Consider the following 26461-nt stretch of genomic DNA (forward strand, 5'->3'; position numbering starts at 1 on the left):
CAGCCTTGAGCGCGATGAGTTTGTAGCAGACGAGCCGCGTTTGCAGCCGTCTCTGTTTGGATACCCTGTCCTATTGTCCCGAATAAACCCTGCGCCAGAGACCTTCAAGTTTCACAACTCGTCCCGCTGGCCGTTTGATTGCATTATGGGCCCTTAAAGCCTGCGTCGAAGCAATAGCGACTTCTTTCCCGACCTCACACCCGCGCCGAGACGATGGATCCTTCTGCTTGTCGGGTAATCTACATTGACGAGAGATTCAACACAGAAAGGTGGATCTCGAGGGAGGGGCTGTCTCCTACCACGCCCGCAAGAGCAGGTTCACAAGTCGAATTCTCGGACCTCCCACCAGACTTACAAACCAATGTCAATGCGTTTTTGACCGTCTTTAATCAAGGTGAGTATCGTCCATTCCTCGATCAGGTCGCGGTCGCGGCTCACATGGAGGCTTCAGTGTATGTGTGTAGCTCAGGAAGAGCCTTCTCCACGAAGCTGTCAGAACTTCATGACCAAGTCAAGCTCGACTGCACGCCTATACTTGCCTGTATCGATGTCGGTTCAGAATCAAAACATGGCCACCTGAGGTCTCGTCCCAAATTCTTTCCCTCCTCTGATTCCCCTTTGCCATCGCCCAGCTTGCTCAGGAAAGAAATCACCTTCTCCTCGGAATCCGACGAGTCGTACGGTCTTCAACTCCTGTCCAGAATAGCCTCAGATCTGCAGGTAGAGGAAGGCGTTAAGCTGATCATTCCCGTGGCGATTGTCCAGCCCAAACGAAACGATTCCTACGACCAGGCTGTCGATACCGTCCGCCAACCCGAAGTGTCTAGGGCGCCCTATGGCCCCGAGGCCGAGCCCGTCGCCATCGAGGATACATCAGACGTCATCGACACTCAATTGATGCTCCAATGTCTCGACGCCGGTGCCTTGGACGTGGTGAAGAGTCCACTGGACAAAGCGGGGATCATGGGCTTGACAGTTCATGCATATCGGATATACAAGAATGCGAAGAAGGAACAAGCAGGCTTCATGGCCATGGCACGACGGAACCGCAAGCAGTCATGGGTCGGCATGGAAGACGAGAAGCCATACGCCTACCTCCGAGAGGCTATGGTGAAGAAGCTACTAAAGGGAATCTGTGAACCGCAAAACATCATCGAGGACTATCAGCACCGTGATTTGTTTGTTCAGGATTCTCGGAAGCCAGTCGTCGCGGCCGCTGTCGGCAGATGGGACTTTTCAGGACACGATTTTACCGAAGACGAGCTGGTGTACGCCGGTTACTACATGCTCAACCACTGCCTCGAGATGGAAGCGTGTGAGCAGTGGAGCATGAGCCAACGTGAGTCCCCGCTCAAACGCGGTCAACTTTCTCTGACCTCTGTTACCAGGCGACCTGCTTCATTTCATGCAGGGTTGTCGTGTCGCCTACAACTCTTTCGTCCTCTACCATAACTTCAGGCATGCCGTCGATGTTCTGCAGTCTGTGTTCTACTTCCTGATCCAGATTGGCACTCTTCCACCCTACCCTGCCGGTGCCGAACCATCTCCGTTCGCAGACTCGAAGTCACCAATCGCTCGTTTGCTAGGACCCTTTGAGGCATTGACACTTCTGGTCTCGGCAATCGGACACGACGTTGGCCATCCTGGAGTTAACAACATGTTCCTGGTTAAACTCAATGCCCCTCTTGCACAGCTGTACAACGACCAGTCGGTCTTGGAAGCCTTCCACTGTGCCGCCTACTCGCAGATTCTCCGCCGCCACTGGCCGGTCGCATTCCAGGACAAAGCCCTTCGGAAGCTGATGATCAGTACCATCCTCGCTACTGACATGGGGGTCCACTCCGATTACATGCAACAACTGGGCAACCTGCAGGAGAAGATCCATGAAAGCCAGGCGACCGATGGATGGTCGCCAAAGGACGTTGATTGGGCACGAACTTTGGCCTGTGGATTGCTAATTAAATGCGCTGACATCAGCAATGTGGTACGTAGCATGGCCTCGTTAGTCTGAAGCCTTGACTGACACATACAGGCACGGCCGTGGGTGGTAGCTGAGAAATGGACCCATTTACTGCAAAAGGAGTTTGCTCATCAAGGCGAGATGGAGCAAGCGGTCGGACTGGAGACAACGCTCTTTGGCGGTCCTCCCGAGTTGGGCAACATGCTGAAGCTGGCCAACGGTCAGATCGGCTTCATGACCATCTTCGCCCATCCATTATTTGCCAACGTGGCTGACATAATCCCTCCTATGCGTTTCGCAGCCGACGAGATACTCACAAACAAGGGGGTGTGGTTCACTCGAGCGGAGCACGAGAAGAAGGTTCAGCTTGTCAAAAAGGGCACAGGACGCGGCGATGGTGGCTCGATAAGTCCGAGAACACAAAGTCCTACCGGCCGTGCGTCAGAATCCGTGAGGGAGAGGCACCTCCCAACATCTCCCTTGCGAGGCCGAGGCGAGTCGCCAGAGAAATCGTTTCCAGATCCTGGACGGGGTCGGAAAGGTGCCAATTCTGCAGCGCACAATGCTTCACGGCCATCATCACTAGCGGCCGCTGCAGCTATTGTGATTCCGGGAGTTGACTCACCGCATCTTCGTGGGGCAGGGTCGGGATCCAGCCAGGATCTGAAAGCTTCGGACCGGGTGCGATCAGGTTCCGCACTTGTCAACGGCGAACCTATCCCGATTGAGCTGACTTTGGACGGCACGCCTATTGAAGAGAACGACGGCCCCACCTCCAGCAGTACACCACGGCAGGGACTATCAGCACGGGACATCTCGTCTGAGTCACTGATGGCACAAATCGACACACGGAGGGACAACATGGTCTCGATGCGAGCAGGCGCGGAGGCTATTCCACCGGAGGCCCTAGACGGGAGCAGGATTTCAGATGCACAGAGTATGCAAAAGTTCAAATTCGCGACTTCAAACGAGGATGAGCCAGTTCGGACTTTCGATCCGGAGAAAAATTATAGTCCGTCCAACCCGGGTACTCGAGCTAGCGCGCCGGCAAGCGATACTGAACCCAAGGAGATTCGGAGCGATGGGCCAGTGTCGTCCGAAAGTGAGATTGTCTCAGGCACGAAACTGAGAGGAGGCGGTGGGGAAGAGGTGCTGACACCTAGTGGCAGCGCCACAAGCTATATATCAGACAAGAGTGAAGACGCATCACGGCATCAGAGCAGCTTTCAGGCGGTGCGCAACCGAGCAGCGAGCGCACCGCTACATTCGGGGAGCCCAGTCCTCAGGCCCAGCTTCAGCATGGGGAGTAACAGCACCACAAGCCGAGAAGGCAGCAAGTACGACGTTCACACGACTATACTGAGTAATGGGAGTCTGGAGGGCAGCAGTGCAAAGGAACGAAAAGCCAGCACGAAGACCATGGGCAGAAGAAGGAGCAAGCTGAAGCTGGGTCTCGCCTTTTGGAAGCGAAATCGCAGTGACAAAAGCGTGGAGGGTGGGTTGGAGAGGCCGGATAGCCAAGGTAGTGGGGGGTGACGAAAGAGAAGGAGTGCACATTGACGTTTTATTTACAGCGCTGTTACGTGTTGGAGCCTATGGAGCTTCTTGGGAGGTATTGTGTATCGTGGGTGTGCGGACCGACGGCGCGAGGAGGCTTGTGTCGGGCATTTTCCACTTCTCGTCTATGGGCCACTGATGGACTTTTACGCGTTTGATGCATGATAAGGATGGATGACTCGGGCATGACGGGAAGTGTGCGCATAGCACATTGTGAGAAGCATTGTCGCAACGATGCCAGGCATACATGGTACAAAAGGGAAAGCTCCGGGGCGACTGAAGATCAGCAGGCACGATATGGATGAGATGCGGCCGGATATGGTCCGCAAGCCAAAACTACCCAAACTAGTCTATGGAGTTGGACTGTATGGATCAAGACAGTATCGACTGACTCTCTCTACCTATGCTTGATTGAACGATGGCCTGTGAACAAGTGTCCGACACGCGGTGGCCCTGTCCTTTGCCACCGCCAGACGGACAGGACGAGTGCCCGATCCAAACGCGCCCATTTCCGGTCTTACTCAAAATGTGGTGCCCTTCGCCAAGATGCAGAAGTCAGTCGATCGCCGGCCAGGCCAGGACCAGTTAATTACCGCAGGGCGCTCTTGAACTGCTTCAATAGGCCGTTCTGGGGCCGTCTCCACGCGAAGACTTCGTCTCCTGCTGTCGTTTTGAGTCTCGCTTTTCTTTCCCTTCGGTCTTCTCGTCGCTCGTGTTGGGTTTCGGTATTGGTGATGGCATTAGCTTCACCACCGGCGTTGATATTCTGCTTTTGCTCTCGCTCCTGCTGCTCCTGCTGCTCCTGCTCCCGCTCGATATCCTTCTCATCGCCGTCCAGAAGCGCCGCCTTGCCAACGTCCCATTCCCTCTCCTCGCCCCTTTTCTTCCACTTCACGTCCATAACATCTCTGAGATCCCCGTCCAGGACGACATCTCGAGCACTACTACGGTTTCCATTCCAGCGCAAGATCTCTGCGTCCGTGGACCCCGCCTCACGCAGGCGGAGGGCCTGTTTCGCGCGGTGGGATTGTCGATGGCGTAGGGCGGAGAGGGCGGCTGGCCAGTCGTCGGAGGGGTCGGATACCGCGTCTGTGGTGGTGTCGGTCGAGGGGTTATATGTCGGGGCGAAGTGTGTGTCTATGTTGGAGTTGGAATTGGATGTTGGGTCGCAGCGAGAGGTGGACAGGGGGGTCGTGGAGCTGGCGGAGGTGGAGGTGGAGGTGAAGCCTCGTCCGCGCTTTCTTATGTAGGATTGCGACTGAGGTTGAGGTTGCGATTGAGATTGCAATTTCGAGGTTGGGGCGGATTTGGAGGCGGGCTGGGGACCGATGAGGCTGGACCACGGGTCGGATGTTAATGATGAGGAGCGGGAGGAGGATGAAGAGGCGATGGAGGCCGGCGATGTGTGATGGCGTTGACGTTCGGCCTTTTTGGCCGGTGACGGGGATTTTGACCTTACGCCGGAGGGAAGGCTTTGCTCCTTCTTGTGCCTTGCCGATTTGCGGTGGTGTTTTCTTTCTCTGCTCTGCGACCTCGATCTCGATTTTGACCGTGCCTGTGACCGTGTTCGTGATCGTGACGGAGAACGGTTTCTGCGCGAAGATCCAGAGGCTCTGGAAGTTCGGTGTTTTGCCTCGTCGTCGTCTGAGGGTGTACTTCGTTTGCGTCGTCGCCGAGCGTTGTCCTCTCCTTCCCGCCGCTCGCGTCGCCGCCTATGTCTCCCGCTCTCGTCATCGTGGTCGTGCTCTCTCCTCTCTTCGCGCCGGGGACTTTGCACCCGATTTAAGTGTCTGACGTTGACGCCCTCTTGCGGATGACGCCTCGATTGCTTCCTGTCGTAGTGCCCCTCATCACTCAACTTGCGCCGTTTCCTCTGTAACACCCCACTCAACTCATTTGCCCTCTCGCGCTCTCTCTTCCTCTCTTCCTCCCGGATCGTCCTGAGCCGTTTGTGCGCCTCGGCTTCCTCTTTCTCCTTCAGCTTCGCATTGTGGGTATCCGCGTCCCGAACGAGGTTCTTGAGAAACCGAGTATTGGGCTTTGGCGCAGCCGAGTTTGTGGGCCGCCTGGGGAGCAATGCCGAGAGACCTTGCGATGCGTAGCGAAGGGAGGATTGGCGGGCATCAGCGACTAGGAGGGCAGCGAGGTCGTCGTCGTCGAGGGCTTCGGTCGACGGCATGTCGCGACAATGATGATTGTCTGGCGAGCTGGTGTCAAGCCCTCGCTCGACAAGACTCACTGAGTGGGATGATATATTCTCATAGTTCGTAGCTCATAGTGACTCACGGAATCCCTTGCGAGTACAGAGCAAGGGAAACACGTGGTTCTTGCGCCATGTGGTGCATGGGGGTTTGGAGGGGTGGTCGGATTCTCCGCCCGGCAATCCTGCCTACTCGTATCTTCTTTGACCTCGAGCACGCGCGCAGATCTATAAAGGGCGTACAGAGGACACGAGTCAATCTACAAGACGAGTGTCTCCTAATAGAGCTCCTCGCTAGTCACGCGCCAGCCAGCATGCCACCATTCCGATCCCTCCTCCGCTTCATCCGCGCCCCTCCCCTCCCCAACACCGGCAGCCTGGCCCGCGACCTCCTCGCCTCTGAGCGCACATTCCTTGCCTGGGCGCGCACCGGCCTGGGCTTCATCGCCCTCGGCGTCGCACTGGAGAAGGTCGAAGTTCTCGCGGCTCTGTCGCCCACGCTGCTACAACTCCAGGACAGCAGGACCAAGCTGGCTGCCGGCGTGCTGGTCGCGGCAGGCAGTCTTTGCGTCGGCCACGGCACGGTCAGGTACTTTAGTGTGCTCGAGTTGTTGAAGGACGGGAAGTTCAGGCCCAACACGGGCGGGGTGACTTTGATGGCTGTGACATGCGTGGGCATCGCGGTCGTGGGGAGCATCCTCGTCGTTGAGAACGAGGCGGACAACAAGGCCAGGGAGCAGGACAAAGAAGGTGAGAAGAAGGTCACGGTGTGATATATGCGCCACATTCCATGTTCGGTTGGGTATTTGATGGTTGGTCAAGCTCTATCATCTACTCTATGGTCTATCAGCAGCGCTGGTGGATGAGCGACTGAGCGGGTCGACTATGCTACATCCATCGGTCTAAGCTGCTGGTGCTCCATACTGCGACGTCTTTGCACTTTCAATGTCAACATACCCGTAAGCGCTGGCACCTTGGGACTTCATCTTCTCACCCCATGTCCCCATATCCGTCATGAAGGCGTCAACGTTCTCCTGCTTGGACATATCAATCGGTTCCTGGTCTTTGCCGACTTGCCGGATCTGGCTGCCGGCAATGACGTTCGTCAAACCAAAGTCGTCGCGATCGACCTTTTGTTCGATGGCCCCCGAGATCTTGCCTTCCAGCAGATCTTTGGTGAGGTGGAATTCCTGGCATACGGGCCGAGCAAGCCCGACACCGTCAACAGTCTTCAAAGCGTTGACCATACCGTCGAGCGTCAGGAAGCCGCCGGTGACGTAAGTCTTGGTCTTCTGCAGATCGCCGACAATCTGGTCGGCAAACTCGATGAAGAAGGCTTCCCGTTTCTTCGTCGATTCTCGCTTGTGCGCGAATGCCAGCGACTGGTAAGTGCCGCCGGAAAGCTCGACGAAGTCGAACTCGTTCTCTTCCAGCATGTGGCAGAGCTCCTTGGCCTCGTCCGCCGTGAATCCGCCCTCTTGGAACTCGACCGAGTTGATCTTGATACCGAGAATGAAGCCTGACGAAGAAGGGAGCTGTTGGCGAATGGATTGTGCAATCTCCAGAATGAGTCGGGCACGGTTCTGTAGCGAGCCACCGTACTGGTCGGTTCGCTTGTTGGTGGTCTGGGAGAGGAACTGTGCTAGCAGATAGCCGTGGGCCCCGTGGAGCTGGATGCCATCGTATCCAGCCTTGTGCAGGTACTTGGCGGCGTGGGTGAATCGGGCAATAATGTCTTGGATCTCCTCGTGAGAAGCGGCATGAGGTTTGGCAAACCGCATTCCCATTACGTCGCCCTCCAGTTGCACGTCACTGGCAGAGACCGGGTCTGGCTGGAGTCCCTGAGCAACCTGCCGTCCGGCATGGGAGACTTGGCCGACAACGAGACTTCCATGCGCTTTGGACTGTTTCGCCAATTCTTTGAACGCTTCAAAGCGCTCTCCCTCGAAAGGGGCATCGCCCGGGATAATTGGATTGCCGGCTGAACGACACTTTTGTCAGCACACGGCTCAGTTCTCGTCAACTCGGCGACTTACGTGCTTCCAGATTGGTGTAGTCGATCATGGTATTTCCTGTTAGAATCACACCAAATCCGCCTTCGCCCCATCTCTGATATACCCGGATAAGCTGCTCCGAAGGGACACCTCGTTTCTCCTTGTTCTCTGGGTCCCAGGACGATAGGCGCTCCGTCATGGCAGCCTTCAAAAAGCGATTAGGGGCGGTCTTGCCGCTGAACTCAAACTTCAGGGGCTGGGCCAAAGGACCCGCGTCCTTGATCTCCGAGGGCCAGCGGTCGGGCATTGCGAGGGTTGCGAGGGTTGCGAGGGTTGCGAGGGTTGCGAGGGTTGCGAGGGTTGCGAGGGTTGCGAGGGTTGGGAGGGTTGCGATTATCGAGCGAGTGGTTATACGAATATAGACGGAGTAAATGCTCAATTCGTCAGCGTCGTTTTTTAGCCGAATTCTAATTCTATTGACGTTTCATATAGTCCTGAACAAGACTCAGTCCATATATACCCAGTATCTATTCGGCATTTGTGGATTGATTGTCCAATAAGTTTTTTTCGGAACTACCGCGTCGCTTGGATTTGTAACGTCATGAATCTGAAGTCATAGACACGCCGACCGAATTCTCCGTCATCAATCGGTCGGTGGCGATGGCTCGCTTCCACCAGCTTCCTCGTGCCTCACCAAGTGGCCCAATGTCGGCTGTGTTGTTTGTGACCTTTTCCGAGCAGATGCCATGGCCGTTCGGACAGGCAAGGGTAGATAATCAAAGCCGGGCCATCTGATATTCATCATCAGGTGTATGGGCGTGGTTCGCATTCGGAGAAGATTGAGATGCCACAGCGGCCGTCAAGCCTCATTTGGCACAGACTCCGACGCAAGCCACCTCTGGATATGCTTCCGAACGAGCTGACACCGGTACTCTGTAGAACGCAGATGTCGTGGGAACTCGTCCATACTCCGGACCTTACTGTGTAATGAGGGAGTATGGTAGCTGCGATGAGCGCGATCGAACATGTCCTTCACAGAGGATTATGGAAGGATTCAATCATGCTTTCTGCGTTGGCTTGCCTTCTTCATAGACGTATTTCTGCGCGGGACGGACTCAACAATTTCCTGACGATCAGGGTATGTACGGACCGCAATCGTGGCCGTCAACCAGCGCCTGCAGCACAGCCACAAAACTCCACCACCTGCGCGGCTGATCGCGAACTCACCACGAGGGTTCCGGTCACAGTCTGCGCGCCTTGTTGGCTTCTTTGGCCGAGGCTGAAGACGTAGCCTGGCGCCCCTGCCCGCAACGAATCATCACCTCAGGTCCTGGTGAAGATGCGATAGAACCGAGGCACCGCGTGGCCGGACGAAGGAGTCCTGCCTCTAGTAATAGACGCGGAGAACAGGTAATTAGGTCACTTCAATGTTCGAGACTCGATAAACCCGCAAGGCTCATCTATGTTCGACGGCATCACAAATACTACGATTCTTGTAGGCTCGAGCCTCGTCAAAGAGCGAGGCTATTGTTCGATCGACAAAAATGCCCCCCAACCCTCCGCCTCGAAAGAGTACTCAGCTCAGCTTCAAGTTCGACTATGATCCTCTCATCACAGATAAAACTCGTTCTAGCCCACCGCGAGTTCTTACAATGTACCCCAAACCCCTCCTGCTGCTCCCTCTGCTTCTGCTTCTTGAAGACTGCAGGTCAGCGTAGTCCGTCGCTGTCTGATCAAGGATTATCTGATATTGTGCGTGCCGTGGCACCAACTCCGACGTCCTACCAAGAGTCCTGAGCCATGCGCAGGATCTATACCAACGCCCCAAGTATGCCTCCAGACTGCGAGATTTGAAGCAAAACCGGACTGGGAAGACGAAGAGTGAAAGCAGCAGCAAAGGCATTTGGAGCCGTCGAGCCTTCCGGAGAGGAGGGAACATCGGGACATCATCCTTGCCCAGCGGCAACGCAATCATGTCGGATTGCCACCCTACGAGTAGCAGGTTGAGGAAGCGGGCACGTACAAAACACCCGAAGGAGGTGAAAATTACATCGAACACAGAGCCCCTGGAGATTCGACGTCCGGTTGTTCTTCATGGGCAATTCTTGCACAGTGTCTCTGGCTGGCATGCATGATGAGATATACAAGCTTCGTGCGGTCAACGACAGCATCAGCAGCCTGATGATGAAAAGACGGCGGACGCGGACGACGGGACCAACGCGTCCGAGACGAGTAGATGGATTGAATTCAGTGGCGGCCGTTTTCCTGCTGGTTCACTCAACAACGAGAGGAGGAGCACCAGTGCGAGATGCCGAACACGGACCAGTGAGCCGCAGAAGTGGATTGTCACCTGAATTGATGACTATGCCAACTCATCTTCAGAGCGCTCCACGTGTTTGCTGGGAAGCTTGCTTTCATTCTGTCTCTGTATTCAACAGCGGATGTCGTTGGTGGTGTCTTGGACGCGGAAGAGACCCGAGTCAATGCACTGCATGTATCGTGTTCTCATTCCGATCAACGAGGCGTTGGCGTCAGGGGCATCAGTGCACGCTGATGTCAGCACCAGCGTCTTTCGGCGTCAGTGTCAGTGGGAACTAGGGTGTTATGTTGGGCGGCAGGCCAACGTTGACCACAGGTCGACATCGATCATAAATCGGTGGAATACATTACACATTTGTTTGTATCTCATTGTATGCATTGCACGTCCTATTCAGCTCATTTAAGCCTAGTTGTACTAACACACTGGTCAACAAAGCTCGATATGCACGCAGCCCGCTCCAGAAAGCACCGCAGACCACCCACCGCCACGGCGTCCTACAACTTATCGTTTCTGCCAACACCACTGTGGTGCTTGACCTTGCTGTCTCTCCCGAACTGGCGCTCCACCTCAGGCAAGGTGCGGCTCCCGTCCGAGAACTCCAGCCCGTCAATCCACACCTTGGCCTGCTCGAAGAAGGACATCTGGATCATGTTCTGCAGCGTGCTGCGGATGATGATCATTTCCACGCCTTTCCACTTGCTGCCGCTGGACACTGACGAGGCCGCGGTCTTGGCGGCGGACTCGAGAGCAGACGATAGCGTCGCTTTGGGTGCCGAGCTATTGCCGACGAGATTGTTCTGCGCGCGGGTCTTCATCGTGTCCAATGGATAGGTCATGACCCAGGCGCCGATGCCGCAGAGAGCGCCCGCCATGGCGATGGCTCCTGCAGAGTTCGCCTTTTCAGCGCCGTAGTACGAGTTGAGGGATTGCTTTGTGGTTTCATAGATGCCAAAGTAGATGCCCGAGCCGATTGTGTCGCGAATCATGTGCAGACGGAAACCTGTCCAGAGACCGAGGGGTCCTTGTCGAGCGACGATGCGTTTCATGGATTGCCAGGAACTGACGCGGCCGGAGTTCTTCGGACTTTCTGTAGCGGATGTGGGGTTGGTGTGGTCAGCTTGAGCCGAGGCCATGAGAACGGAGGTTTGCGTGGCGTTCTTGATCAGTTCGACAGGAGCTGTTTTGAGAGTCAGCGCGTCATATCTACCAATTCGATCTTTAGACGTACTCAGAGTCACAGCGCAGACGGCACCGGAGACCATGCCAGCTCCAGTAAAGCAGGTCATGGTATACATGTCCGGGTACGTGCCTGGCTTGTTGACATGTTGTAAGGGAGAGCGGCCGGTGGCGGCTTCGATCCAGTTGTCAAAGGTGTATTTTGCCTTGCGGTAGATAGAGAATCCGAGAGCACGAGACATGGTAATTGAGATCAGCGGGTTAAATGTGCCTGGGAGCGGTCAGTCATGGACGAACGTCTGTGGCCCAGTCCTGTTTCTTACCAGCCCAGAAGCCACGGATGCCTTCAGTACGATAGGTGAATTTGGTGCAATCCCAGGCATTGACAAAATCACGTCTAAAAGTAGTCAGCGCCTGTACCATGCAATCGAGTGTGCCCGCTACTGACGATTGCATTCTGGTCTTGATATTTTCGAGAGGAGCCTAGAACTGGGGTCAACGTTGCGGTCTGTGAGGTTGGTCTCGGCCAACTCACTCCTGCAATAACAGCCAGGGCACATGCGGGACCTGACGAAAGAACTTGTCGATATTTCTTCGTGTAATAGATTCGAGTATCGGCGGAGGTCCAGCCGGTGTCCAGCTTTGAGTGCGAAGGCATCGTTAAGGGTGGTTGTGATGATTTGGATGGAAGTTTGGAAGTTGAATCATGATCAAAAGGTGAGGTGTCGCTAGAAGTTTTGCTGGCATGGTTCATCGCCCCGGCGATGGTGGTCGTTTACAGACCAAGTGTCGGGCAGAAAATCGGCGCCCTTGTAGATTTCCTTGTTCACGCAGACAGTGGCAGAAACAATCAATTCCTCCAGTGTCCGCGTCGTTCACACATGTCCTCAATGGGCTGCGGAACCCGATGGAACGCAAGATAGATCTCTCAATCTATTCGACCGAGAAGATCCCTCTGCGTTCCACACTCCATCACCGAGACCGGTATGTTCAACCTTTCCTCCCCCCTCTAAGAGTACCAGAACACAATCCCTGTCTGAGCACAAGACCACTTCCCAAAAACGGCACCGAAGCGTTCGAAGCGAGATGGGTGCTGCGACAGACGAGTAGAGGTAGCCCCTGTGTTGGGCTATCGACTGAAGCACAATTTCTCCCTTTGTGAGGTGATTTGAGGGCTATATGTAACCGTGGGAAGTCCGAAGACGTGATTTTGGAGGGGTTGCCCAAAATTTTGAGCTCGTTGCGAATGAGAATGAGTCGAAGTCCGCCTTTGCAATGGGTTACCAGAGCTTGTCGTCGTACGCCAACACACGCGTCGACAGCAAGGCCTCCACGACAGAGAAATGGGGACCGCAGAGCAGTGAGCGAGGTTAGGGCGGGCAGGAGTCAGGATGAAGGCCAGACTCAGATATCCGTCTCAGCGACAATGACAGCATGTGCACCGACACGACTCGGCAATAGAAGACATGGAGACTGACTGGATGGTGCAGCATGGAATGTGGTCGCCCGCAGGCTCATTGGCAATTGGCAGAGCTGTGGATAGTGTGCCTGCGCACCCCGCTTCCGCCTGAGCGTGCATTGCTACTCGTCGATGCTGCAGGAATGACGTCGAGAGCCTTGGGCGACAGCGGCTTCCAATGGGACTGGCTTATCGATGATTCGCATACCCGGGAACATGGCTGTTTCACGAGCTTCTACCCCTCCAAATGCAAGAGCGCATAACTGTTTGTCAGACTAACAGGGGACGATCCTCTGATCGACAAATGGCGGTGACTGATCGTGATGGCCCACACACAAGAGGCACAAGAGGGCAGACAGGCCCGAGAGGCGTGAGAGGGTGCAGAAATCCACTGGTCCGTACGGTGAACCAAAGAACCATGTATGCTGGCTACGGACAACTACAACTGAGTTTATGGGCTAGTCTGGCTTGTGTGGCGTGTGTGGCTGGTGATTCCCCCGTCTGTGGCTGCCTCGCTGATTGTCCCCGGCGGCCGTGGCCACCGCCTGGAACAAACTCCGCAGGCTCGCCCCACAGCTGACTTGGGGCTAATCGAACAGACCGAGGTCCAGGCTGCACGTTGAGCCGAAAAGCGAGGCAATATCAATCGCCGGCGAGCACCTCTCTCCGAATGTTCTGTTCACAAAACATAAACTGCAGTCGTGCCCCTTCTGGCTGTCATTGTTTCTCTCCTCCTAGACGACTCGATATCACAAGTCGCCATTCCCTCCGTGTCTCAGTCCTTCTATCTGCACCCCAGATTACCCCAGATTCACACGCCACCATGCCTCGCAAACCAGCCCCAGCCTACGTCCTCGGCGTGGGCATGACCAAGTTCATCAAGCCCCGCGGTAAAGTCGACTACCACGAACTCGGATTCGAGGCCGGCATCAAGGCCATGCTCGACGCCCAGATCAACTACGACGACGTCGACCAGGGCGTTGCGTGCTACTGCTATGGCGATTCGACCTGCGGCCAGCGCGTCTTCTATCAGTTCGGCATGACCCAGATCCCCATCTACAATGTGAACAACAACTGCTCGACAGGCTCAACGGGGCTGAACATGGCCAGACAAGCCATTGCTTACGGCGCGGCCGACTGCGTCTTGGTCGTTGGGTTTGAGAAAATGTCCCCCGGCAGTCTACAAGCATACTTCAACGATCGGGAGAATCCCACATCCACCACCAATGCCATGATGAAAGCCACTCGAGGAGTCACAAACGCTCCCGGAGCGGCTCAGCTATTCGGCAACGCCGGCCGTGAATATATGGAGAAATACGGTGCGAAGGCGGAGGATTTCGCAGAAATTGCACGTGTAAACCACGAACACAGCAAGAGGAACCCATACTCGCAGTTCAAGGATGAATATACCCTCGAGCAGATCATGAAGTCACCCATGATCCACCCGCCCTTGACGAAACTGCAATGCTGTCCCACATCCGATGGCGGAGCCGCCGTGGTCGTGGTCTCGCAGGAATTCCTCGACAAGAGACCCCACCTCAAGTCGCAAGCCGTTCTAATCGCAGGCCAGCAACTCGCCACCGATTCACCGGACCTATTCAGCCGCTCGGCCATGGATTTGGTCGGCTACCAAATGTCCGCCTACGCAGGTAAGCGCGCATTGGAGGAGGCAGGCATCACCCCCAACGACGTCACCGTCGTCGAGGTCCACGACTGCTTCAGCGCGAATGAGATGTGCGTCATCGACGCGCTGGGTCTGTGTCCCAAGGGCAAAGCCCACGAATTGGTCCGCAACGGCGACATCACATACGGTGGGAAATACGTGGTCAACCCTTCTGGAGGCCTCATTTCCAAGGGCCACCCTCTCGGTATGCCCTTCTGAGCACTCTGACACTTTTTTCCCGCAAGCTGACAAGATCTATCAGGAGCGACGGGCCTCGCCCAATGCGCTGAATTGACATGGCACCTCCGAGGCTGGGCCAACAACCGCCTGGTAAAGGACACCAAATACTGCCTGCAGCACAACCTCGGCCTAGGCGGCGCCGTCGTCGTCACCGTGTACAAGCGCGCCGACGGCAAGACCGCGACCCCCGTGTCCGACGAACAGGTGGCCAAGGCCACCGGCCTGGGCTACAACCCGGCCACAGAGGCCAAGGGGTTTACCACAGAGCAGGTCCGGAGGACCGTGTCGCAAAAACAGTTTTCGGACTGGGCTGTCCAGGACGTCGAGAGCAAAGTGCAAGCTCGATTTTAACTAGTTTATGCACAAGCCACGTTTCGGTACTTATCTAGATGGCTTGTACAGAATGAAAGTGAAGAAGGAAGAATGAGGAACGAAGCAAATCCAAACTCGGATTTTGATTTCCACGCACATACATAGCGGAGAACAGGACGGAGTAAACTCTCATACTTTCGCCCTTGTCACATCGGTTCCTTTGCCTTCCCATCCCTTCCAATGCGTTCCGACCTCGTTCATCTTCCGCCTTTGTACTCCGTACAGGACACCCACACCCTGCGGCACAGCACCGGTGGTACGCCGATCTCGCTGGGCCTTGAAGAAACGGAGAAGGGGATTGCTCAGCCTCGCACGCGGCCTGCCCTGTGGTGTGTCTCATGGGCTCACCCCGCATGTTCCCGCGCGCGCCTCGGCTGTCAAACCACGGAACGCCACCGAGGGGAATCGACCACACTCACTCAGACAGTCACACACACTCCACACGGCCCCATGGCTCCATGAGTAACCCCGCTCGACTGCCCCGAGTGTGAGCGGTTGAACCCGGTGGAAGATGAAAGGATAAGTAGGGCGTAAAGTAGAGACAAGAAAACGAACGGTCCTTGGGACGATTCCTAGGCCGTGACATATACACAACACGCACATATACATATACGCGAGATCGTTATTTGGTGGAACACACCTGGAGTATACCTATCTGTCGTGCAATTTCAATATCAAGATCAGTGTCAGGATCAGTATCAACGTCAGCGTCAACATCAGCATCGGTGTTGTACCTGGGGCGTCTTCAATCCCGCGAGAGAACCACTACTGTCCGAGCGAGACGCTGTTAAAGGGACGTTAAATCAGGACTCATTTTCATTGCCGAAGATGCCTCCTTCAACTATGCGCGCTGTGGTGCTCAAAGGTGACTTCGAGGTGAGTACCTTATGATCTGATGAAGCTCGTGTGTCATGTCATGTCGTGTCCTCGCTTGGGCCATCGCGCCGGGCCTTCAGCACTTGAATGTGTACCAAGAGTCAGAGTACAACAATTGCAAGGACCGGACCCGAGGAGGCCAATTGTTGGCACCTGGCACTGACGCTCTCCACAGGTCGCCGTCGAGGACAGACCGTACCCGAAACTCCAGAAGCCCACGGATGCTGTCTTGAAAGTCACGTCCACGGCACTTTGTGTAAGTTTCCCGCTCCTTCAACAACAAAAATACATTCCTTCACTGCTAACTTCCTGCCTACAGGGCTCGGATCTGCACTTCTACCGCGGCCACCTGAAGTGCCCACCAAACTTCATCTGTGGCCACGAGTTTGTCGGCGTCATCGAGGAGAAAGGCGATGCGGTCACCAACTTTGAGATCGGTGACAAGGTCGTCGTGCCGTTCTACACGGCTTGTCAGGAATGTTATTACTGCGTGAGGGGCCAGGCCAGCCGTTGTGCCAAAGGCGAATTGTTCGGGAATTCTGTGCCGGCCAACACGGTTGATGGTGGACAGGCCGAGTACGTCAGGGTCCCGTTGGCGAATACCACGCTTGTGAAGACCCCGAGTGGTACGTTACTATCCGCTTGATTGGTGTTCCTGAAAGGAAACTCACACCGTGGGCGAACAGGGATTCCGGAGGAAATGCTGGTCCTCATGGCCGACATCTTCCCGACGGGTTACTTCGCCGCCAGCCGCTTCCTGAAGAACCTTCCTCAGCGGGATCGAGACGAGTTCACCACCGTCGTCATCGGCTGTGGCCCTGTCGGCATTTGCGCCATCACCTGCGCTCTGACCATGGTCAAGACCGTCTATGCCATAGATTCTGTTCCCGAACGTCTCGCCGAAGCGGAGAAGATTGGTGCCATCCCTATCAATCTGAATGACAACCCTGTCGAGAAGATCAAGGCTGCTTCCGGCGGACGTGGCGTCGACGTCGTGCTCGAGGTGGTCGGACATGCCGATGCGTTCATGTTGGGGTTCGATATGATCCGTCCGTGGGGTCAGATCTCGTCCATCGGTGTGCATACGGAAATGCTCCCTCTCAATGGACTGTTGTGCTATGGCAAGAACATCACCATGGCCTTTGGAAGGTGTCCTGTGCGGAGTATCTTTGAAGATGCGCTCGAAGTGCTGGTCAAGGAGCAGAAGAAAGTGGCCTTCTTGTGCGGAAAGACCATGTCCCTGGAGGACGCGCCACAGGCATACAAGGACTTTGAGGCAAGAAAGGTCCATAAGATTGTGTTCAAGCCAGGCGGTGAAAAGACCGGTCAAGTTATTGCTGACAAAGTATAAATATCGCCAGGAAGTTACCACGGCCACAGTTTGTCGCTTAACTTAACATAGGCTCGGAAATTCAAGAACCAAGCACTCTGTAATTGCGGTATTGTGTCATCCGTCAATACTGCATTGAGGAGTATACCCGCTCTTCCATGACGACTTATCATCTGCGGACAATCGCGCGCAAGGGCCAGTCAATGTGGCCGCGAACTGTAAGACGGTTTCATGTCGATCTAGAATCAGATTTCGTCGGAAGAAAAGGCCTAGGACGGCGTCAAGGGTCGGGAACCACATTCCCCTTGAACCCAGTATCTCCTGCCTGTCATGTTTGGTGGATGGAGTCTCGCGACATGGCCAGGCTGACCAGACCATAAATGATGGCTTTCTTCTTCAGGACAGGTCCACCGCCGCTGCGCTTGCGGATTCGCCGCACGCTATCGTTCTTCCCAGTTAGCTTTGAAGGACTCAAAGCTTGCTTTTTGGAATTGTACGAGGTCTTCTGTCCAGAAGAATTGCTTCAGCATGTCCACCAGATCTTGCGAAGTCTCCCAATTCGAAGCGTATCTCTCGTAGAACTGGTTTTGTAGGTGACGTCCTTGCGGCATGAGCTCTCGAGACGCATCTCGCCAAGCATCCACAGTGACAGCCCACAGCCACTGATAGCACTGGTTCCATGAGTCGTCACCTATCTCGTGGGTGGCTGGGTCCAAACGTATGAAGTATTCGTACAACGCGTCCATGGGTCCTCGGAAGATCACTGGTATGGCTCGCATTTCATTGAACGCCGTAGATGAGAACAAGATCAGACCTAACGTCAGTAGAGCCTCAAATGACGGTGGAGCGGTGCTGCCTTCTTCCTTCGGAGTCGTTAGAGTTTCGAGACTCGCGACCGACAGGTAGTCGTCGTACAGGCCAATTTTCTGGTCGTATGGGATGTGCCTCGAGCATTTATAGGACATGGCTGTTGTCATTCTCGCCAGTATGTCTAAGAGTTCGACGCAAATGAGACCCTTTGTGCAGAGCTCTCGGAAACCAGAAGGCAACCGATCGACAAGCGCAACAGTCCGTTCGTCAAGAGGTAATGATGGATAAGTGGACCTTTTTCGAGGTCGATCGTCGACCCATAAGCTGCCACCCGTTGACAGCTTCCACGAGGCGTCCCATCTGAAAGGCTCAGTCACCACTCCTGCACGGCTCAAAGGTTCTCAGGGTACTCACTGGAGCAGGACAGTCTTGGTACCGCCACCGTAGCCCAGACCATCCAAACCACCGCGTGCTGCGACCATCTGTTTGAGCCTCTTTGTGTGGACCTTGAAGCCTGCTAAATCTCCCGTTACGTACTGAACAGGCCCGAAATCAGTTTCCGCAGGCCCCAATCTTGTGTAAAGAGTGTACCTACCGCTGTTGCCGCTAGGAACATGACGCTTACGAGGACAATGTCTGCATCGGCGCCACCCGGTCGGCTTAGTCGCTGTCTAAGTAGGCGCATACCCTTCCCCAGTTGGGCGAGGATGTATTCTCGGTTCACGGCTGCATGTCTCACGGAGCTCATTGTACCAGCAATGGAAGCGAGGCCGAGTGGACGGAAGTCTTCGTCCATTAAACACTCGAGCGGCATTCTGCCATATGTACTTCGCATGTCGAAGACAAAGAATGTTGCCACCACGCCTGGGTCAAGGATCTGCTTGTCTAGGTTCGATGTCAGCATGAATAGCCGATTGCGCATACCGTCCAGCCAGCTTACAATAATCCACTATTTCTGCTTGTCTCGCATCGGCTGTCGTACCAGGGATACAATCGAATGGATCTACCCTGATGCCCATCGAACCATCCTTGCAGAACATGGATGTTGCCCGCTGGCTTCTCCAATCCAGTCCGTCCCTGGGATGTTCAGTCTCGATAGAAACCGACCCTGCATGGTCGTCAACAATGTGTGCTCCGGTTGGATCCTAGCGACCGGTCGACCATCGACTCACCTTTCTTCTTTGGACTACGGTGTGGTGATCTCGTAGTAGGTCTGGTGAGAGATGCTAGGGTCGAATCCTCCGATGAAGTGCCATCGCTGAGCTTGGTGCGTCGGGCCTGGCGTGGTTTGGCGCTGTGCGGCGTTCGAACCTCAACATCATTCAACAAATTTGCGACTTTCAGAGGATCACTACTCGCTCGTTGTTGATCCTGCCAATTGACAGCCCGCGAGGGGAACTGTAAGTTGTCTTTGTGTGGGCGGCGATTCGATTGCTTGCCGACCATCCCACACCATTCGTTGATAGCATTTCTGCTTTGAGCGTCGAGCGCAGGCCTTTCGGTCGTCAATATTATCCAAGGCGCTGCCTGCTTGGACATTGTGACTGGCAGGCTGCCCCATACTCCCGAAGAACAGTATGTAAGAAACGCGATGTAAGATTTAGTCTTCGCTTGATGGATAGATCCGTTTCCGACAGCTGAGTGAGACGACGTTCCTAACTGACGCAGAGCTGTGGGTCTCGAAGCTGCGCGCGTGATATGGGTAATGCCCCAGCGACATCAGTTGAGCAATCAAGATTCAACACGTTCAATTACTTCGCCGACCCACAGAGCTTGGACGGGAAACGGTGAGAAGATAGAGTAAGGGGCCTATCTGTGGGAGGAAACAGTGTGTAGCGGAGGAACGGTCAGGCGGCAGTTGCAGGTGCTCTGAGTTGTTCCCGGGCCACGCACCAAGCCAGCAAGCTCGGTGGCGCGCTTGGCCACAGGTCGAGGCCCGTTGGTTCCTTCCTCAAGCGCCGAAGATCGAGAGTACCGTGTACTCCGCAACTTATGGGTACGGCTCGAATGGGTGTAGACAAGAAGAAAACATCGGAATGAACCCACGTACTGTGTACAAAAGGAACTGCTCTCCGTCGCGAATCGTGGCACGTCGAACAGGGGAATGATCTGAGCTGTTCCGTTTTCGGCAGGTCAATATCTTTCTCGCCGCGGCACGAGCTACGAGATACAGCCTAAAGGCCGTCGCCGTGACTGACTGCGCGTGTGCATGCGTGTGTTCTAGCGGCCATTGATATGGGCTCGTGCATCGAACAAACAAATGAAAGAGCAGGTCTGGCGGTATGCGGGCAGTCCGGAGTTGATAGCCGGGACTCGAGGCGGGCTTGTTCCTTGGGCCAGGACTGCTCCGTACGCGTACCTTGCATGAAGGATTAGGGCTGCAGTTGACGACGAAACAAGGTGTCCAGTATCCGATGTAAGCCACAACCGCTCTTCAAAGAGAAGGAGCCCAGCAGCGAAATGTCAGCATTCGACTCCTCATGCCACCATTCCGTACTATTCTCGAAAACAAAACGTGCGTGAGAAGGAGGATGAGCTGCTCTCGATTGATGGCCAGTTCATATCCTACGTCTGACACGCGCCTTTAGGCAGAATTGCAAGGACCGCGTGACTGAAAGTCAAGATCTGGCTCTGTCAGACGGAAAACTCCGGAGTGGTGCGGGGTATCAAATGTCACCTACAGATCAGATTTTGCCGACTTCATGTTACAGATCGGGTGTCAAGTTCGGGCTTCTCATCAGTCTCTCATGTCAACGCTTTTCCCATACAGATCTCTCCGTTTCAAGGCTCTATCGTCGTATACTAGACCCCTTCCTTCGGCGGTTTCGCGGATACAACCACGCCATCTCCACTGCTGCCGCGTCAAGATGTCCTCCGATATGACTCAGGTCTTTACGAAAAATGCCTGCCCTCGTAAGCAATAGCTAAGACTTCTGTGATAACAGGCGTATCTGACTGTTGTCATGCAGCTGCTGGTCCATACAGTCAGGCTATAAAAGCTGCTGGTCAAGTTTGGGTTGCGGGGCAGATCCCCGCCGACTCGAACGGAAAATTGGTTGAAGGCTCTATCGCAGACAAGACGAAGCAGTGCTGCGAGAACCTTAAAGCCATATTGGACGAGGCAGGCAGTGGTATAGGCAAAGTCGTTAAAGCTGGGGTGAGTCTTGCTGGCTGTGCTTTCTCTTCTCCGGCTCGACAAACCATCCTGCTTTTGACGCCTTGCGACTGTAGCAGCTCAAACTAACCTGAGGACCAGGTCTTCCTGTCCGATATGAAGCACTTTGCCGAGATGAATAGTGTTTACGAACAATACTTTACTCATAAGCCGGCGAGAACGTGTGTCGCAGTGCGAGAACTGCCGAAGGGCGTGGACGTCGAAATCGAAGCAATTGCACTGCAGTGATTGGCGAACGGCACCCAGCCTCTTAAAAGTACTCAATGGGAGTAATCTAGCATGTTGTGGCATTCTCCGGCTACACACCCACGACATTTGCAGATTACAACTTACTTCTACCTTCTTCGCCCTCATTCTCGCCCAGCTCCACAACCACCTTTCCCCATGTATCTCGAGCACCCAGAGCGATTAAGGCTGCCGGAACCTGTTCCAGTCCTTTGTAATGCTTGTCCGTATAAGTGATGCCCTTCAACTTGCCTGAATTGATCAGGTCGAAAATGCCTTTCCATACTTGTGGAACAGTCTCCTTCTCTTTCGTAGCATACATGCCCCAATGCAACCCAACAAGGCTGATATTTTTCAGGAGAACTCTGTTCAGGGCGACCTTTTCAATGGTGCCGCCTGCGAAGCCGATAACAAGCAACCGACCATTCCATGCAATACATTTCATTGATGGATCAATCATACCTTCAGACCGTGTTAGCACCGCCGCAGCATTCAAATTGGCAGAAGTACTCACCGACAGGATCATAGACGACGTCGACGCCCTGCTTGCCGTTTCCTGACCTATGCTGTTCGCATAGCCCGATGACTCTTTGCGGCCAGTTCTTGTCCCGATAGTCCACAACATAGTCCGCCCCGTAGTCTAAACAAACTTGTCTCTTTCGCTCCGAACCGGCCGTGGCAATAACAGTGGCTCCCATAGCCTTTGCGACCTGGACCGCGGACAGGCCAACGCCGCCAGCGCCTGCGTGGACAAGTACCCACTCGCCCGGCTGAGTCTTTGCTCGCGTGACCAACGCACCGTAAGCCGTGGGAGTAGTCACATAGAGACCAGCAGCATCCGCAAAGCTCCAGCCCTGTGGCACAGGAAATAAAACTCCCTCATCCGCCAATATATGAGAAGCATATGCTCCGTGCGTGGCGCCAAACACTCGGTCGCCCACCTTAAACTGATGGTCTGTTTGTGTGCTCACTGTGCCATCGAGGCTACTGGCGACAGCGCTCTTGGACCCTTCGCGGGTGGTGGGTGTTGCGACCACCACACCGGCGAACTCCATTCCCGCGATCCATGGTAGGGGTGGCTGGTGCTGGTATTTGCCTTGAATCTGGAGGAGGTCAAAGAAATTCGTGCCGCAGGCGCGGATCTTGATCAGATATTTCGTGGGATGGGGCGCGGGAGTGGGCAGGGTAGTGACAAAAAGGTCTTGAGGTCCGGAGACATATTTCGTTACTTGGATAGCTTTCATTCTCGGCTGTTTCTTCGGTTTGGTCTGCAGAGCGGAGGATAGAGAGGTTACTACACTTCGCACCGAGAAGGGGACCGACTGCAGCCAAAGTTATCTACTGGGGTATCCTCTTCCGGAGCTGGGGCTCGGTCCATTGGCAGGATGAGATGAGCTGCCTCGGTGTTTATGCCTCGGTTGAGTCCGCTGTGGGGTCGGATGTCAGACTGACTAGCACGTGACAAGCCTGACACGCGCCAAGACAGGCTCCACCCATGATCTTATCAAGATTAGATGCGAAATCGGAGAATCTACAGGCAGATTTCCCTTGGCTGTGCACCGCCTTCCGACACCATCCTCCCTGCCGCCTTGCCCAAGACTACCAAGCTTGGTCGTTCAAGTCTCTGTTCCCGTTCTTGACATCGCCGTCTCCCTTCCGATGACTGCATCTCTTGCTGAGGACGCTCTGTCGCTACTTATCGGCTCACTCGTCACTGGGTTCGAGACGCTGCTCTCCCATGTCCGCGAAACCCTCGAGAATGAAAAACTGCTGAGAGACAGGCTGGAATTTGCTGCAAATGAGGTGAGTAATTCATGTTCATTTTCCGTCCCACTACACATACCCAAGGATGAGACACATTTGATTAGCTCTAGATCAAGAGCTGCAACTATTGTGGCGATGAGCGACACTTTGCATGTATTACCTGAATGGCGTTCTCCTTTACGATTTTTCCCGCATTTTTTTGTGGTCTGAGTCAGACACTGATGGATTCGATCCAGTATCAGAGACTCCTAGCAGCTGGCAGCTGTCACTCGGCATCCTCCAATGCTCACAGCGACGTCGTAAAGCAAATCCGAGATCAGCCTATCGCCAGCGCCAACGTCGAAGAATTTGCTTCTTTCGTCAAGCGCAAAAAGCCATTGACTTATACAAGATGTCTAGAACACCGAAAGCCCAGCCTGTCATAGCACGATGCCCTGTTGCACATCCGAGCAGGACACCTCAAGATCTTGAGCGAGATTTTACAACGCCAGGTGTTCAAGGAACCCTGGGGTGCCCTTTTGCGAAGATGGCGAACGGAATGGCATCGTCTGTGCAGAATGACCCTATAGCTGCCGAGTTTCACCAGGACAAAGCCTCCACACTATCCCCTCCAGTAGACCAACGCCCTGGCCAATGCCCCATCCGTTTCCTCGAGCAACATTCCCCTGAAGAGGTTGCCAAATATTTCGAGAACCACAAACACGAGATTCCCCGAAGCCATGAAATATGTGTGCGGCGATACGGAGGCAATGAGAGCAGCGCCCGCCAGCTGGACGCCAAATATGGCAATCTGGTGAACATGATCCAAGGTTTGGGGGTCAAGCATAAAGCATACCTACCAGAAAGAGATAGGATCGAAGAACGTGATAAAGGCTCGACCCGCGGCGTCGAGAAGTGGGCGGAGAACATCAGCCAGGATGCTACGCCTCCAGTCCAAGAGAGCGCTGCACCGGACAAAGGCGCAAGACAATCACATTTTGAGAGACCCCTGCGGGAGGTTCGAGTAGGAGAGTCTCCCACTCGACCGTGGGGAATCTCAGTTCCCGCTGATAGAGAGCCGACGCCGAGCGCTCTGCAGGAAGAAGACGAGGCTGCGCATCTGAAACTACCGTCCGCTACTTCACGACCGACTCCGGCCGCAACGCCTAATACGGGCCCTACGGAGAAGGGTCAGAAACCACAGCAGCAGGAAAGCCGACCCAGAGATTCTCCCGAAACGACTGACCACCGCACACAGGTTATCTTCAATGGCCCGGTGTTCTTCGGGTACTCGGCGGAGGAAGTGGCCTCGTTGCTTCAGAAACTGGACCTGGCAAACACCACCAGATGACAGTCCCTCTTTGATCTTTGCATTATTGATTCGTTTGTAGCGTTCAGAGCGAAGCGGCTGAAGACAGCAATCATGACCTAATGACCACGATTGAAATGAGATCCTGTATCAATGTCAATACCAATCGCAAGATAAATACTCAATCGGCCCACTAAGCCGTCCCAAACAAGTGCATTCCAGCAAACTCATGTAGGCACACTAGGAGTCAACCAGTCCATGACATGATCGCAAGATCGGGAACAAGTTGAACTATGAAGGTCCAAATCCTTTGCTATTGCAACACAAGTGTGTGAATGAAAATCCACCAGCTCTAGCGCTACAGGACCACAGGATGTGGACCGTGTAGGCCGCGACTTCGTGAGAAGAGCTTGTGTGAATGCCGGTGGGCGCAAGCAGCTGGAAAGTGATTTGTTGCGTAGATCACAAGATGTTTACAAACATTACAAATGAGGGTACACCAATCTTGGGTTACGGGGTACCGTGGGGCCGAGATCATGAGAGACGGGAATCAATGTTCATGGTCAAGTGTCCATCTGTGCACAAGATGTACGACGTGAGTTGAAGTCTTTGAGAAAACTCCGCCAGCACCAAAAATGCGAGACTAATCGCAAAGTCAACGTCGGAAGGTTAGCCGGCGGCCGCATTTGGCGCACCCTTCTCCGCCTTGCGTGAGGGTTGTTGTCAACCAGAGATACTCCTTCCAGATACATATCAGTCTGAGCGTCCCGAGTCTGCCGTTCTATCATGCAACATCGCCCTCAATTACCCATTGAACAGTCGTGCCAACCAATGACGCATAGAGCCATTGTTGCGATTCCGCCAGAATTTGGTCTGAAGAACCTTGGAAGCCATGTCGCGGGTGTGGTGGAATGCTCAATCGGCCACTTTCCGCACGTGCAGGTCATACTATCAACTGAATCCAGGGCGGTGATACCCGGTTGAGGTAGAATGAGCCATCGTGCAGGCACGAGGCAGGACACCGGACTGGGAGGAGGACGATAAAAAGCTAGGCTTGTCGTCCCTGTTCATCTTGAATTCTCGAAGCCGGACCATCCTCTTACCCCCTTTGACCCTGCTCTCTCTCGAGACACGCGCGTAACAAGCATGGCACAACCCAATATCTGATTCATCACCGGTTGGTCAAGCGGTTTCGGCAAAGGAATTGGCCCACGAAGTCCTCCTCCGTGGGTGTGACAAGGTCATCGCGACGGCACGCAACACAAGCAAACTCGACGAGCTGAACCGGGCTGGAGCCCACACGCTGAGGCTTGGACGTGACTTCGCCGCTGGACGAGCTCACACGTGTGGTCGAAGAAGCGCACAGCCTTCATGGAGGGATCGACTTCCTCATCAACGACGCCGGGTACTGTCAGGTCGGTGGGTTAGAAAAGCTCACGTACGATAGCCTGCCTCATGTGCGTGAATAGGTTGCCTACTTACATGACGTGACGCGGTCCAGTAGAGAGTCACGCCCGGTTCGCAACCAACGTCTTTGGTCCGCTGAACGTCACGAGGGCCATCCTTCCCTACACGCGCGCCAGACGATCGGGAGTCATTGCCAACTTCTCCAGTATTGGGGCCTGGCGCGGCACGCCGGCCGTGGGGATCTATGCGGCCTCCTAATGGGCCGTCAGCGGAATCACGGAGACGCTGCGCCTCGAGCTGGCCGAGTTCAATATAAAAGTATGCGGTATTGAGCCGGGGTACTTCCGGTCGAACTGCCTGAGCAAGGAGCACAAAGATCCTGCACGAACATGTCATATCGGACTATGACGGCACGGTAGTGCGATGGACCGAGGGAACGAGTGGAGCGGACGGACCAGAACCAGCGCGGTGATCCCGCGAAGGGGGCCGCGTCGATATCCTGACCGGAGTTACTGGCAAAGAGATTCCTATGCGGCTTGCGTCGGGCCCGGACGCCTACAAGATCATCAAGGACAAGTGCGAGGAGACGATCAGGATTCTGGATGAGTCGGTGCAAATTGGCTCTTCCACTGACCTCGAGGAAGG

General features: G+C 54.7%; 12 protein-coding genes across 12 annotated transcripts; 7 read left to right on the plus strand and 5 right to left on the minus strand.

The window, feature by feature from the left end:
* Positions 1 to 213: 213 nt before the first annotated feature.
* Positions 214 to 3496, plus strand: A1O7_00920 (3',5'-cyclic-nucleotide phosphodiesterase; the record flags this gene model as incomplete). The annotated part of the gene is made up of 4 exons (XM_007754960.1): positions 214 to 394; positions 452 to 1339; positions 1389 to 1984; positions 2033 to 3496. 4 exons carry the CDS (start codon positions 214 to 216, stop codon positions 3494 to 3496), a joined length of 3129 nt encoding a protein of 1042 aa, XP_007753150.1.
* A 610-nt stretch (positions 3497 to 4106) lies between these two features.
* On the minus strand, positions 4107 to 5696 carry A1O7_00921 (uncharacterized protein; the record flags this gene model as incomplete). Its single annotated transcript, XM_007754961.1, has 1 exon — positions 4107 to 5696. The coding sequence occupies one exon, from the start codon at positions 5694 to 5696 to the stop codon at positions 4107 to 4109; it is 1590 nt and encodes a 529-aa protein (XP_007753151.1).
* Positions 5697 to 6031: 335 nt separating this feature from the next.
* A1O7_00922 (uncharacterized protein) lies at positions 6032 to 6490 on the plus strand (the record flags this gene model as incomplete). Its single annotated transcript, XM_007754962.1, has 1 exon — positions 6032 to 6490. The coding sequence occupies one exon, from the start codon at positions 6032 to 6034 to the stop codon at positions 6488 to 6490; it is 459 nt and encodes a 152-aa protein (XP_007753152.1).
* Positions 6491 to 6619: 129 nt separating this feature from the next.
* Positions 6620 to 8018, minus strand: A1O7_00923 (oxidoreductase; the record flags this gene model as incomplete). Its single annotated transcript, XM_007754963.1, has 2 exons — positions 6620 to 7698; positions 7754 to 8018. The coding sequence occupies 2 exons, from the start codon at positions 8016 to 8018 to the stop codon at positions 6620 to 6622; spliced, it is 1344 nt and encodes a 447-aa protein (XP_007753153.1).
* A 2507-nt stretch (positions 8019 to 10525) lies between these two features.
* A1O7_00924 (uncharacterized protein) lies at positions 10526 to 11865 on the minus strand (the record flags this gene model as incomplete). The annotated part of the gene is made up of 5 exons (XM_007754964.1): positions 10526 to 11208; positions 11260 to 11478; positions 11531 to 11604; positions 11656 to 11690; positions 11743 to 11865. 5 exons carry the CDS (start codon positions 11863 to 11865, stop codon positions 10526 to 10528), a joined length of 1134 nt encoding a protein of 377 aa, XP_007753154.1.
* Positions 11866 to 13489: 1624 nt separating this feature from the next.
* A1O7_00925 (sterol carrier protein 2) lies at positions 13490 to 14920 on the plus strand (the record flags this gene model as incomplete). Its single annotated transcript, XM_007754965.1, has 2 exons — positions 13490 to 14534; positions 14592 to 14920. The coding sequence occupies 2 exons, from the start codon at positions 13490 to 13492 to the stop codon at positions 14918 to 14920; spliced, it is 1374 nt and encodes a 457-aa protein (XP_007753155.1).
* An 849-nt stretch (positions 14921 to 15769) lies between these two features.
* A1O7_00926 (uncharacterized protein) lies at positions 15770 to 17168 on the plus strand (the record flags this gene model as incomplete). Its single annotated transcript, XM_007754966.1, has 4 exons — positions 15770 to 15817; positions 15993 to 16073; positions 16137 to 16443; positions 16504 to 17168. 4 exons carry the CDS (start codon positions 15770 to 15772, stop codon positions 17166 to 17168), a joined length of 1101 nt encoding a protein of 366 aa, XP_007753156.1.
* A 419-nt stretch (positions 17169 to 17587) lies between these two features.
* A1O7_00927 (uncharacterized protein) lies at positions 17588 to 18112 on the minus strand (the record flags this gene model as incomplete). Its single annotated transcript, XM_007754967.1, has 1 exon — positions 17588 to 18112. The coding sequence occupies one exon, from the start codon at positions 18110 to 18112 to the stop codon at positions 17588 to 17590; it is 525 nt and encodes a 174-aa protein (XP_007753157.1).
* Positions 18113 to 20824: 2712 nt separating this feature from the next.
* Positions 20825 to 21360, plus strand: A1O7_00928 (endoribonuclease L-PSP; the record flags this gene model as incomplete). The annotated part of the gene is made up of 3 exons (XM_007754968.1): positions 20825 to 20870; positions 20927 to 21114; positions 21214 to 21360. The coding sequence occupies 3 exons, from the start codon at positions 20825 to 20827 to the stop codon at positions 21358 to 21360; spliced, it is 381 nt and encodes a 126-aa protein (XP_007753158.1).
* A 94-nt stretch (positions 21361 to 21454) lies between these two features.
* A1O7_00929 (NADPH2:quinone reductase) lies at positions 21455 to 22601 on the minus strand (the record flags this gene model as incomplete). The annotated part of the gene is made up of 3 exons (XM_007754969.1): positions 21455 to 21819; positions 21872 to 22304; positions 22353 to 22601. The coding sequence occupies 3 exons, from the start codon at positions 22599 to 22601 to the stop codon at positions 21455 to 21457; spliced, it is 1047 nt and encodes a 348-aa protein (XP_007753159.1).
* A 911-nt stretch (positions 22602 to 23512) lies between these two features.
* On the plus strand, positions 23513 to 24451 carry A1O7_00930 (uncharacterized protein; the record flags this gene model as incomplete). Its single annotated transcript, XM_007754970.1, has 1 exon — positions 23513 to 24451. One exon carries the CDS (start codon positions 23513 to 23515, stop codon positions 24449 to 24451), a length of 939 nt encoding a protein of 312 aa, XP_007753160.1.
* A 1268-nt stretch (positions 24452 to 25719) lies between these two features.
* On the plus strand, positions 25720 to 26167 carry A1O7_00931 (3-oxoacyl-[acyl-carrier protein] reductase; the record flags this gene model as incomplete). The annotated part of the gene is made up of 2 exons (XM_007754971.1): positions 25720 to 25866; positions 25916 to 26167. The coding sequence occupies 2 exons, from the start codon at positions 25720 to 25722 to the stop codon at positions 26072 to 26074; spliced, it is 306 nt and encodes a 101-aa protein (XP_007753161.1). The 3' UTR covers positions 26075 to 26167.
* Positions 26168 to 26461: the final 294 nt, after the last annotated feature.

The sequence above is a fragment of the Cladophialophora yegresii genome (assembly GCF_000585515.1).
Source record: "Cladophialophora yegresii CBS 114405 chromosome Unknown aczIN-supercont1.1, whole genome shotgun sequence".
In the NCBI taxonomy this organism is placed as follows: Eukaryota; Fungi; Ascomycota; class Eurotiomycetes; order Chaetothyriales; family Herpotrichiellaceae; genus Cladophialophora; species Cladophialophora yegresii.